The sequence below is a fragment of the Elgaria multicarinata genome, chromosome 6 (assembly GCF_023053635.1).
Source record: "Elgaria multicarinata webbii isolate HBS135686 ecotype San Diego chromosome 6, rElgMul1.1.pri, whole genome shotgun sequence".
Taxonomy (NCBI): Eukaryota; Metazoa; Chordata; class Lepidosauria; order Squamata; family Anguidae; genus Elgaria; species Elgaria multicarinata.
The window spans coordinates 65,062,154-65,075,741 of record NC_086176.1 but is presented as its reverse complement, the minus strand read 5'-3'; the positions used below and the strand labels follow the sequence as shown (position 1 = coordinate 65,075,741).

Genomic DNA, 13,588 nt, shown 5'->3' with positions numbered 1-13,588 from the left:
TTTGCAGCATGGCAATCTCCCAGTTTTTTTAACAAAAAAATCTTAAGAAATAAAATTGAAATCAGGTAAGGCAGAGAGCCTGGTGTGCAACAAGAGAGTGCCCTTGGGCACATCAGTGCCTATGGGCACCACATTGGAAACCGAGACTTAGAGCCTCTTGATCAGCAAATTCTACACAAAATGGGAAGGATGAGTAATGATACGAAGAGCTACTCTGTGTTCTTAACTTGAAAGCTGAATTATGAAACTCCCACTACAAGGAAATAGCTGTGGCAAAGTATTTAGCAATTTTCATAGAAGGATTAGTTAGCAATATAAAATGACATCAGCAATTGCCACCTGCTTATGCCAAACTCCGCCTCCACCTGTCACCATTTTGTGACTTCTGGGTCAACAGCTCTCTCAAGCAGGCTGTGAGGGTAGAGAGTCTGAGAACCCCTGATGTACATAAAGCTCTCTGAGCAAGAGTTGTATCCAATCTTAGTCCTACTTAAAGTAGATCCATCAATGGTATTTAATTTAATGTCTAACAGAAATCCCATTGATTTCATGGGTCTGCTGTTCTAATGACTATGTCTGGATCCAACCCATTGTTTAGATGTCTTCCACAGCAATTTAAGGCATTTTTATATTGGCAGGGGTTTGGTGGCTAAGAAAGCACAAGATTGCTTTAGCTTCATAAATGTGGGTTGAGTTGTAAACTGGGCACATGTTCCCTTAAGTATGTACCTAACACTGCGTGGATCCATCTAACCTACACACACTGCATGCATGGAAGACACAGTTCAATTTGTGGTTGTGAAACTCCACTTGGTGTAAAGAACAAGTGCACACCTATTAGGGCAGTGGTTCCCACATTTTAATCCGGACTTTCGATCAAACAAAAGCTTTTTTCTGTCCTATCCAAAACATGACTGTGGATCACCACACGTGAATTGGTTAGGAGCCCCCTTTTCAAAAAGAAGAATGAAAACAAAAACAAAAAATCACATTTCTATCAGTTGCATTAGAAATCTGAAGGCAACAAATTTACATCAACAAACTACACCTAACCTTTCCTTCCAGGAATTCGGCAGTAGATTAGACTATAAAACAATGATATGCCAATCCATCATCTATTCTAGTACATTTCATAGCTATACAAAAACTTGAACCAGAGTTTCTTTAACCCAACCAAAATACCCGACATTGCAGTGGCTTTACAGCTTAGAAGTGACAGGGTCATTTGGAGATGTGGACAAAACTATTTTCTTAATAGTTAGCCCAAGGCATAACTATTATATGTTTTAAAAGTTTAAATATGCCACACATGCCACTTATACATATTTTAGAGGTGCTGTGATTTAAAAGCAAAGTTACAGAAGCATTAAAGAGGTGGAAGGTTTATGAATGTTGTACAAAGAGGCCCTTGCTGTTCAAGTAAAGCATGTATAGCCTGTCTGAAGCTTTTCACTCATCATTCTGCAACACACACAGCCCCTCACCCCATTCTCTCCTTGTGTGTGTGTGTGTGTGTGTGTGAGAATACATGCACATGCGTACACAAGGTGGTGGGGGGAGGATTCTTCACTACCCATTTTCTTCAGCCTTAAAAAGATTTCATTCATTAGTAGTAAGTAAAGCTGTTGCAGCTGCTGAGAAGGGGCAAGGAGGAGGGAGAAAAAGCAGAGAGAGAGAACGAACCAAATCCAGACTTGGTATCAGACCAACAGCTGTAGCAGAATTGTGTTGCCTTTTTTAGAAGGAAAACCGTGGGAACTCTTGATCTCCAACAGCATTCCACAGTCTGCATGAGCACTTGAGATCAACATACAAGGGGGCCATATAACATGTATCCAGATTCCAAAGCACCATTAAATGTCAGAGCCCACAGGGCAGAAATAAAACTTATGTGCTATTGTAATACTTACTATTTTTAGACTGTAGAAACTAGGCTAGGCATTCTAAGAAAATCACTAGTACAAGGAAGGGGCCATAACATTCTAACACAAGCTGCACGTGGTAGGCAATTGGCATCCCAGTCATAGACACCTGTATCCTACAAGTAGCTCGAGTTCTATCCCTTTTTGGCAAATGGTTCCAAGGTTACTCAAGATATTTTTATCACTAAGGAATCTCTGGAGCCCTCACACACACACACACACACACACACCAAGAGTTGCATTCCAGTTTCGTATTGTATACATATACATACAAGATAGGATAGTTAATGCTGATGGTAAGTTTCAATTTTATTAGGCAGACCAGGAATTGAACATTGGAAAGCATACGTGCACCATTTTTTAGGATTCTATGAGCTACACTGTGATACCTATTTTTCACAGATATAACAAGAAATATTCGACCCCATATTTCTAACTAGGCTACCGCTAAATATTTTTCCTACATAGCTGTGTATTTTAGGGGATATTATGAGAGGTTGCACCAGAGGCAACATGCTTGCAGCTGAACTGTGATAGGATTTCAGCACTTGAGTTTGCTCAGACCAAATCATCCTACAGCACAGGTGCACAACTTTTTCAGCCCCCAAGGACCACATTGGCTGTCTGTTAGGGTGGCAGAGGCCGCACATGCATGCATGCATACTCACGTACAACTCACATTGCCCACTTAAACCTACCCTCTCTCACACACCACTCAAATCTAACAGCTACCCAAGAGCATTTTAGAGGCCTGACACTTGATCAGAAAAAATATCACTCCTCCCAGAAACCTCAAATCACCTAGCCATCCAAGAATCCTGGCTCCTAGCTCTTCTCCTCCCTATAATCCACTCTCTTGCTGAAGGATCCTGACATCCCACATTGTTACCTGGATCTTTTTCAGAAAAAAAACTGGGGGGGGACGGGACATTCTAGGAATAGGCTCTATGGTTCTTAGAGTGACCTGAGAGGCAAAAAGGAGTGTTCAAATTGTGCTTCCTTAGTATACTCCAGGGATATTCTACGAATGAGGTGGGTTGTTTTTTTTTTAAAAAAAGCAGGAATCATACAGCCCATTCCTACATTTTGCTTTTTTCCCTGAAGACCCACCAGACAGAGCTTGGAGGACTGCCTGCAGTCTGCACTTTTTGTACCTATCTTACAGTTTTGATGACAGCTCTGCCTTTCAAGTTCAGTTCTACATAAAAGTAACAAAAGCCATGCTAACAAAGCATTACAAATTATTTTTCCTACCTTAAATAAGCATGGAAAAGTAATATGAACACATGATTTTGAATTAGTAATTTACTATATAAGGATTAAAAAATAGGATTCACACACTGAAACTTGATTCTTTTATAAAAAGAAAATGCGACACTCAGTAAAGAGGAATGCTATTTCACAGTGGAAGTGAACATATTACAAGATATAATGGATGACTTTAAAAGGGGATTTGACAAATTCATGGATATCAATGTGTACTAGTCATGATGGCTATGTATTTGCTTCCAGTATCAGAGGCAATATGCCTCTATGTACTAGTTGCTAGGGAACATGAGCAGGAGGATACTATTGCACTCATGTTCTACTTCTGGGCTTCTTAGAGGCAGCTGGTTGGTCATTTTGTGAACAGAATGCTCAACTAGATAGGCCTTTCATCTGATCCAGCATGGCTCTAATGTTCTTACAGTACTGTATTTAAATACCATTCTACTATTTGTTGCTTAATCTGACTAGTTTAGTCAGCCATCCAAGCAACTTCAATTTAAAAATCAGGGATTAAAAATAAAATCCTAGTATTGATTTAATGCTTTAGATTTTCATTCTCCATGTTGCAAACATTAAGTTGTCTATTCACAGAAATGAACTTTGCGGAACAGGGGGTGGGGTCATTGGCTTGAAAATAATAATAAACTGTGCTCAAAACACATACATACATTCACTCCAAGTTAACCATATTCATGCCCTTTGAAAGGCTTAACTTAGCGCTTGTCTAAATTGCACTTATTACAGCTTAGACTTCATAGTATGGCTTTTATGGTATTTGCACCACCTTTGGACCTAATAAATGTACTCCTTTAACTGCGGGCATTATAGAACAAAGACTTTGTTTTGTTTGATACGAAGATAGCCATTAATTTTTTTTAAGATTGCTTTTGTATGTCTGCTACTCATAAGCTTCAGTTTAAAGAACTATAGCATACTCCTACTATACTTACATAGGCCCCGTTCAAACAACACACTAAACCATGCTGCTAAACCACAAAATGGAATGCATTCCTAACCATTTTGTGGTTAAGCAGCATGGTTTAGCATGTTGTCTGAACGGGGCCATAGAATTCAATGTCAAACTCATTTTGCTGATTTGAGCAAGGAGTAATCAGTCTATCCTTTCTATTATGAACTTTGCTTAGGATAAGCTCATGTAGATATACGATTACTTTGAGTACTCAGTAGACAAAGGCAGCCCATCTGCAGATCAAGTTAGCCTACCCATATATGGGATAACTGGGTTAATTCCAGATGTTTTAGTAGCACAGTAACATAACTTAAGGTGTACAAACATAAAATTATGATAGCTACAGGAATTTCCAGATGTTTTCACAACAGACACTTCAGGTGAACTATGGATAAATTGATGATTCAAATGGTGGCCAACAGACTACTTGTAACCTTCAACACCATAACAAAAAGGAAACCTTAAAAGCATTTTCAGCAAATGCCAATTAAAACCCAGTTTCCTCCAGATCAGGGATAGGGAATGCCTGGCCCTCCAGGTGTTACTGGACTGCAATTACCATCATCCTTCATAATAAACTATGCTAGCTAGGCCTCATGTGGTCCAACAACATCTGGAGGGTCATATCATAGAATCATAGAATAGCAGAGTTGGAAGGGGCCTACAAGGCCATCGAGTCCAACCCCCTGCTCAATGCAGGAATCCACCCTAAAGCATCCCTGACAGATGCTTGTCCAGCTGCCTCTTGAAGGCCTCTAGTGTGGGAGAGCCCACAACCTCCCTAGGTAACTGATTCCATTGTTGCACTGCTCTAACAGTCAGGAAGTTTTTCCTGATGTCCAGCTGGAATCTGGCTTCCTTTAACTTGAGCCCGTTATTCCGTGTCCTGCACTCTGGGAGGATTGAGAAGAGATCCTGGCCCTCCTCTGTGTGACAACCTTTTAAGTATTTGAAGAGTGCTATCATGTCTCCCCTCAATCTTCCCACCCATGCTCTATATTCTGACCTAGCTGTACTATACACATAGGTGTACACACAGAGTGTGCACAGGCACATTCTAATTTCCCAGAGCCACCTTCACTTTCCCGCACACCCCACTGCTTGAATTGGGGCTTCTAAGGAGGATGGTAAAGTGCAGCCACTATTAGCATCCCCAGGGAAACTACGCACTTTCTGGAGGCCCTAGAAAGCATGCTTTCCTGCGCCCCACTGCTCCAGTTGGGGCTGGGGTGGGGGGCAAGAAAGCATGCTTTCCCCTCCTCTGCTCCAATTGCAGCTTTAAAGGTGCACACCCTAATGAAATGAGCTGTGCATGCCTATGACTTTATGGGATGAAAAGAAGTAGGAGATAGTGCAAGGTAGTGAATATATTTTATTAGGTTCACACATGTTCCATGTCTTGGTCTTGTCAATACACTACTGCTCAGAGGCCTTACGGTACCAGCATGGTCTGTAAAGAACAAACCAACCAAAGTAGTGCTCCACAATAAAGTTGAATTGCTGGTTTAAATCCAAATTATGTTTAAAAGAACTGACCTGTGGTAAAGTTAAGAGACCAGAAAAGATAAACGAAATCAGCTAAAGCTCACAAGCTAAAGCCCAGGGTGCCCATTACTTCGCTCTGCACCCACATAAGAGGCGGCTGGGGAAAAATAGTTCTTTCCCACATCACTGTACACTGAACAAGTTACAGGAGATAAATGAAACCACATCCCTGAACTGGATGGTATTCCTTGGTAAGAACCACCCACAAGATTACTAGCATTCAAGAGTTCTTGTCAGGAGGGAGAGTGGAAGCCACTCGGTCAAACTATTTTCTTCACTTTCTGCAGCTCAGTTTGAAGTTATTTCTTGTAAGATTCATTAAATTTGTTATTTTATAGCAAAAAGCTATGAAGATATGAACTACAAGAGTAAAAAAAGAAAAGCAGTCTGCACCATAAGTGGCTGTCGATTAGCCTAGAATTTTAATATTTTGATATGTGTTAAGGTTTGTCAAATTAGATAAGAACTATAATGTGATCACTATAAATTAGGGACTCCCCCTCCTTTTTTGGGGGGTGGGGTAAGAGTCTTTTGGGAGGAAAGTTTATGTATACGGCATTTTATCCCATTCTTCACTCCGTAAGCTTCACGTCTGATTGGAAAGTTGGACTAGGGTCTTTCTGGCCCTAGTCCAACCTTCTTACCCACTGCAATATACTGGCTCCCTCAATTGGGTAATGTTGCTCTCTAAATAGTACAACTGAAGCAATTTTATCCCTCTCTTTGAGTAACAAGGATACCTTGAGGGGGAAGATTAGCCACAGAGCTCCTTTCCTACAAATGATCTGGAGTCTCAGAATCTAGTGCTACTCTTTGCCCTTTGTGTCAAGAACTAAGATCAGCATTCTGGATTATATTTCAAAATATGTACAGAAAGCTGCTCTTTCTACTCAGCCTTGAACTAAAGAGACCCCAAGCAAATGGTAAATTTGGATTAGTAGTTTACAGCAGACTGGCCAGAAGAATGGCTTTAAACATTTTAATTTATAGAACTCAGAAAATGTTTCTAAAAAGTAAATTCACACTTGCAGTGATAACAATGAAGTAATACTGCAAACCTTAATACTAGATTTCAAAAAGGGTAAATAGAAGCTATCTTTTCATTTAATTATTCTTATTTGTTAATATACACATTTATGTGCTTCTTTAAAACATATATCTTAACTTCTCCTTCCAATTAGGGAAGGAAAAAAAACTTATCTTGTAGATGGTTTGGAAAAACATTTAAAAGAACTCAAAATTTAAAAAACACAGCAAGTAGTGAAATGTAAAAGGGACTTTGCCCTTATTTTTAAGAGTGCATCCAGAACAGCACTCTAACCACATTTTAATTTTGTCCTTCACTTACTCAGGATTTATATGATTCCTATACATATGGGTTTCCTCCTCCTATAAAAATAGGGTTGGATTTTTAATTTTTTAACAAAAGCTAGGGGAGGCTTAGTACCCTGAAAAAATGTAATGCAAATTACCAAAGAGGAGGAAATTGAACCCCTTTCCTTTACTAAGAGAAATTGCAAAACAAAATAAGGTACTTGAATGGATGCTGGAAGCAATGAAATAAACTCCATTGAATAAGAATAGGGGAAGGAATAGGGGTGGGGTGGAGTGGGGGGAGAAACCTGCTCCAATAATGGGAAAATGACAAAGACCAAGATCAGGGAAGTAGGAGACTGATGTCTTGACAAATGATGCAATATGTACCTTTCAAGTGAAATATAATATTAAGCTAAAAACCCAGAACTTGGAGTGTACAAATCAAGAGATCACAGAACGCAATCTAGGCTAGATCACCTTTGGGCAATCTGTAGCAAGCCACAATTGGCATACTAATGAACTGCAAAGAACACTAGCAGAAGTTTTGTCTTTCTTTTCAGTTAATATGACAATGCCTTAAAATATCATTAAATTTCAGTTAAGACTGTAGTACATTACCTCAAGTATTACGTCAAATTGTTCTAACTTGTGGCAACCAAGGTGGATAAAAAAATAACACAACACGTTGGTCCAGTATATAATGAATAAAATAATTTTAATATTTTATAAAGGTTATAGAATTGTCATCTACCTTAAAAGAACACCTTTTAGCAATCAAGACTTAATTTATAAGATTTTATACGAAGTATGTGTCGAACAAGTGTCACTAAACTGAAGCAATTAAGTATGAAAATATGTAAATACATTTTGAAGATCCTTTTTGTTATTATGCTTCACCATTGCACTTTAATACAATAGAACTAAATAATTAATTTTGCTTTGAAGGTATTCTTCACAACCAAGTCTGTTACAGCATCTTTAGGGGCAAGCAATTTCTTTTTAAGCCCAATCCAGAATTGGCTCAAGGCCATTTGCTGTCAAAATGATGCCAGTAACATGTATTTGATTGTATGATTCCAGCACTGAAAAAAGAGCACATTGGTTATACATGGCTTTAACCTTGGGCTACAATTCTGCTACCAAGCTCAACTGGAGTCCCAGTCAGTCATGTGGCATTGTGCACTTCATCTGAACACTGTTTAGAGTTCTTGGTTGCCCAAATCTGATGAAGGTGCTGAAGGCGCTCTGAGGTTCTTGTGCTTACATTCAGGGCAGGGTGAACCTTGCGAATGCCAGATTCATCCATTAATGACAGGCCACAAACCCCAAAGTAGGCATGAAGAGCATCTGGAAGGAGAAACCAGAAGTTAGAGTTCATATATAATACAGTAACTAATTGTTACTTAATTTCCCAAGTATTATTTCACTGAATGTCAATGGTAAATATAACCTCATTCTTATGCCTGGCTGAAAAAAATATATCTATAGTAGTTAACAGTTACAGGAGATCTCTACTAGCACAATGGAGATTTAGCGCTTCCAGGAGCAACTGGTAATGAACGAAAACACTAGTTTCTGGAACAGGGCAGGTCAGCGGAGCTTGCATAACCTGTTCAGCCCTAGAAATGAGCATTTCTACTTGTTTCACAGCTTCCTATAGAAAATGTTAAACCCCGCTTGCATAATGGAATCAGCAGGAGGGACTGCTTGTACAATGGAATCTTGGGAGATGCTTGTGCAACAACCTTGTTGGATACTGCCCAAAGTGTCCCATCTACTAAGGAATTCCAGGCTAGGAAAACCCATATAATTCCAATCAAGTGGTGTCGGCTTTTCTTTTTAAAAAACAACAACAAAACTTTACAAAGCAGTACATACTTGCTACCACTAAAAGTCTGTATAATGTAACAGAAAACATTCTGGCTCTGATGCAGGGACAGGCATACCAATGTAGGTAATGACCTTCCCTCTATAGTTTTTGCACATCATACTAGACATGCTTTTTGTATTAATCTTTATGTTAGAAAGCACAAAATATTCCAGCAATGAGAGAAAACCTGGTAATTTTAGTTTATTAAGAAGCAAAATTCATACTGTAAACACGAAACAGCATTGTGAACAGTATTGGAAGCACCTGAATCTGATTACAAGTCTTAATAGAGGAGACTTCGAACCTGTCTAGCAAGGCACCCTGGTGACTTGGTCACACATTCATTCACATTCCTACCAACAGAATGCTTAGCTCACACAATCCTGCAGCATGCATGCATGCATATTCAAACTTTCTGAAAAAAAGAGTACAACAGGGAGGCAGTTGTCCAAAAAGTTCAATAGCCATCCACTCTCATGGGCCCTACATTGGAGATGCCAAACTACAGGATGGATGTCTGACAATGTGAAGTCTCAAAACTAAAGATTTGGAAAACATTTCCCTCTATTTTTTCAGGTTCTGTTTGCAAACCCCATGTTGTCCTCTTCAGACAAGAATGTTTATTACCCACATAGTTCTATATCTGTACCAGCTTTTACAACTCAACACAAGTCTTTGCAGATATTTGAGTTACTGCTCAAAGCCATTTGAATGCCAGCACTACTTGATGCAATTCAAGAGAGTACATAGAACTCTGACCTCTCCAATTCAACCATTTCTGACCAAATCATTTAGAAGTTGTTTTTTAATATAAAAATAAAAACCAGTCCCTTGTAATCCTGCCTCCAAATTGCTAGTTCTCCAATGTTCGCTAGAAAATCTTCAAGAACAGCAAGATCAGAGCCCAATGCAAGTCTCTACCTCTCAATCTTGCCAATGCTCCAGAGCCATTTCAATTTCAATACATTCTTGTACTCAATTTTGCTTCCCACTCCCGTCAAAAATCTTTCCTCTACGAATATCTGAGCTTTACTGAATGTGCCAGTTCACACATCATAATAAACCACCGTGGATTAGTTAAACCGCAGGTCTCTGAGATGTGCACCAGGCACCATTTTGAATATGCAAGCTGCAGTGGACTATGGCTTATCGTGCCGTGTGAACCTGGAAATCACGGATTTGAGGGATAAACAACCCTCAGATATCGCTAAAATAACCCAGCATTGTTTAATCCTCAAATAAGCCCCAACACCCGGGTTCACACAACATGACAAGCCATATAGCCTCCTCCTGCCCTGCCATAGCTTGCATATTCAAAATAATGGCTAGAACACATGGCAGAGCCCTGCAGGTAACTGACATATCAGTTTTGCATGCAGAAAACTTATTCAGTATATTAGGTTCATTCCAGATGAACCCAGAAAACATGTACATTAGTCAAGGACTGAGAACTGAAAAGTAAAGCTTACTGGAGTACCTTAGAAACCCACTAAACATAAAGAGACAGCAGAGTGTATAGTAAAATAAAGTATAACAGCCTTGTGATACTGAATTTGTTTAAAGGTCTGCATAAGGTACAACTAACAGTACATGTATGGGCAGAACCACTTCTGACCAACTGATTTCTCCAATCCAACAGACTACATATTTACAGCTGGTCAACCAAGAGGCACAATGGGCTGGATCCAGAAAAGCAGGAGTGGAAATCTACTTAAGCAATATAGCTTTCCTGGCTCCTCCTCCCTACTGTAGTCCTCTGCACGCCCCCAGAAGCTGCTCCTAAAGCTTGAGGAACTCTCTGGAATGACAGGGGAGCTGTCTCATGCAAGGAAAAGTGCAGTTTCACTTTCACAAGTCACCTTGGATTCAAAGGTAGGTAACTTCTACTCTAGGCATTTGTCCAAAAATGTTGGCCATATCCCATGTCTAGGAATAGTGTTGACAGAAAAACATTAAATTTAGCATTAATAAGACAGAAGAAGGTATCCTAGGAACCTGCCTTATACCAAATCAGACCTTTGGTCTGTCTAGCTCAGTATCATCAATACTGGCTGGCAGCAGCGCTCAAGGGTTTCAGACAGGAATTTTTCCAGCTCTATCTGCAGATGCCAGGGATCAAACCTGGGACCTTCTGCATGCAAAGCAGATGCTCTCTCACTAAGCCACAGCCTCTCCCTATAGTCTTCATTTTTTCTTATAGACCTTCACTTATAGGATAAAGATCTAGCAACCATTTTGACCTAAAGACTTTGGGGTAGAAATAAAAGCCAGACAATTGGGGTTTTATTCAATATTTCTCTAGATTAAAAGTATCTGTTTTTACTGCCTTTGCTGTCTCAAATCTAATTTTAAGTTTTAAAAATGTCTTATTGGCTTGCCTGTTCGGTAACACCAAGTCATTAATTGTGGTCATTCTTCCTGTCTTTCCCACCTGTCTCAAGCTGTAAGATGATGACTAGTTAAGCCAGTAAGCATTGCTGGCATAGTTTCCAACTAATTCTACAGCTAAAGAAGAGTTTTTAATGCCTCATACAACTCAATAAGGCCATTTTAGAAGTAGTCAGCACTTCACGTATACGAAATGCTTGAACCTTCTGGAAATTTGATCCAGAAGCCCAACCTCCTAATCCTAGAAAAAAATATGGTTGCTGTGGCTACTCAATGAGGAAAGACACTCTCTACAGCCAACCTTTGCAGGTGCATAACATAATATAGAAGACTGCAGTTGAAAGGCATGAGAACAGAAAGCCCTAGCTGAAACAGAAAACTGCAACTAGCTATTCCATTGTTCTAGCTCTAAAACAAACTAGTTAAATTAACTTATTCAGAATCTAGCCTCTAGTAGTGGTAGATTCTATCCTACCTTCCTGTAGAATAGCAGAAGTCTGGAAAAGATGCTAGCTGGGGCTGTCAGAATGTCCTTCTATAGCAGGAGATACCAACACAGAAGCATTAATATTAAATTTTACAGGTTTAAGGGTTGAGTCCTAGAATTTGAAAATTCATTTCAGAACTAATCCCCAGCTCAAATAAAGTCCTGCAAGATGTTTTTTTCCAAGGTTTCCAAAGCATACAGCTATATGTGGGAGCAGCAGGGCCATGCCCACTAGCCCCACTTCCACATGGTAGAGATCCCACTTGCACAGGAAACGACATTCATACAATTCCAACACACATAGAGTCCAAATGTTTGTTCTGCACCCTCCATTTTTCTGGGGAACAGATCATACACTTGGCACCTGTGTATGTTGGACCCTATGTATGTTGGGCCATGTGCAGATTGGACCTCCAAAGTATGGAGTGAAGTTCAGCCAAAGTGGCACAGCCAGCAGCCCTTCATTCCCACTTTATGAACATCTACATAAGGCTATATTTAGAATGGCAAAATACCAGGAATTCTGAACCCATTTAACATAATGGACCCATATAAATATGAATCTATGCCTCTTTGCAACTATTATGAGGTCTAGGAGTCTTCAAACCAAATGGAAAATGATGTAAATTGTAATATACCCTTATACTCTAGACCCTCTGAATCAAGAAAAATCTAACACACGTTTATGGAAGGCTCTTATGATTTTTTAAATTCTTTACAATAATTGGAAACAAGAGAACTCTAGGTACTCAAAACAAAACACAATGCACTTATTTTACCTGGTTAAAATAAAACAGGGAAGTCAAGTCTTCAAAGCAACAACTCAAAGTCTTAAATAATATACAAAATTTTGATTAGTCTTGGTATTGTTTGAAAGATTTTCCTATAATTGAGTATTTTAAAACTTAACTGTAGAATCATACTCTATCAAGACTAAGAAAGCTGTCTTTGTTGAGCCTATAGTAACACCAATTAGTCTACTTTCTATATAGTTCATAATCATAGCTCTAATGATCAATTCCCAAGTACAGCCCCAACCCCAAACTCTGCATGAAGTATCACTTGGGTCTGATGGAAGACAGAGGGCTGCCTGCTCTATCAATTCCTGTCAAATACAAGGTTAAACAGAAATTAAAATATCATGAAAAATATCTAAAAAATACAATGAGAGCTATCAATAAGAAAAGCCTTGTTGGATCAGACCCTTGGTTCGTCTAGTCACTGTTTCCAACAGTGGCTAGCAAGATTCTGCAGGAACCCTCAAAACAGATCATACCAGCAATAATACCCATTTTTTGATCCCTAGCAATTGGTACTCAGAGGTATACCTACATCTGAACATGGATATTAAATGTACTCTTCTATATACTAATAGCAAACTCATTCCCCAAGTGTGGATCCTTAGGTAGCCAAAATGGCACTATCAACAAACACAAGAGTGGTATCAGTAGGCTTGGGAGAACCCCAAGATTTGCAAATGTACAAAACAACTTTTTAAAAAACCTAAAAGGGGGTCCCCAATACAGTCCAATGAGGATGGTGCATGCTCAGCAGGCATGGAATTAGGACTAATGGGGGAAACAGGATGGAGTATCCTGAGAAAAGATGGATGGCACCTTAAATAGGCACACTTCCACCCCCCAGCCATGCTTTGTTGCAGGTCCTACTTGTTATGGCTAATAGCCATTGTTTATACCTATCCTTTGTAAATTTATGTAAGCCTCTTTTAAAGTCATCTATGCTAGAAGCTATCATTTCATCTTCTGGTAGCAAATTCTATAAGTTAGTTATGAAGCAGTGTTTTGTCGGTCCTGAAACAA

The 13,588-nt window shown here is 39.3% G+C and overlaps 1 protein-coding gene across 2 annotated transcripts in view; it reads right to left on the bottom strand.

The window, feature by feature from the left end:
* Positions 1-7,712: 7,712 nt before the first annotated feature.
* The window catches only part of PGGT1B (protein geranylgeranyltransferase type I subunit beta), a 36,816-nt gene continuing 30,940 nt past the window's right edge, over positions 7,713-13,588 (bottom strand). The window contains exons 9-10 of one of the 2 annotated variants that reach the window (XM_063129513.1): positions 11,757-11,810; positions 8,232-8,370 (exon numbers count right to left, since the gene is read on the bottom strand). In XM_063129513.1, coding sequence (XP_062985583.1) covers positions 8,329-8,370; positions 11,757-11,810 — 96 coding nt within the window. In that variant the 3' untranslated portion in view covers positions 8,232-8,328. Of the gene's footprint in view, positions 8,371-11,756; positions 11,811-13,588 lie in introns of both variants that reach the window. The other variant, XM_063129512.1, reaches the window with a different exon arrangement.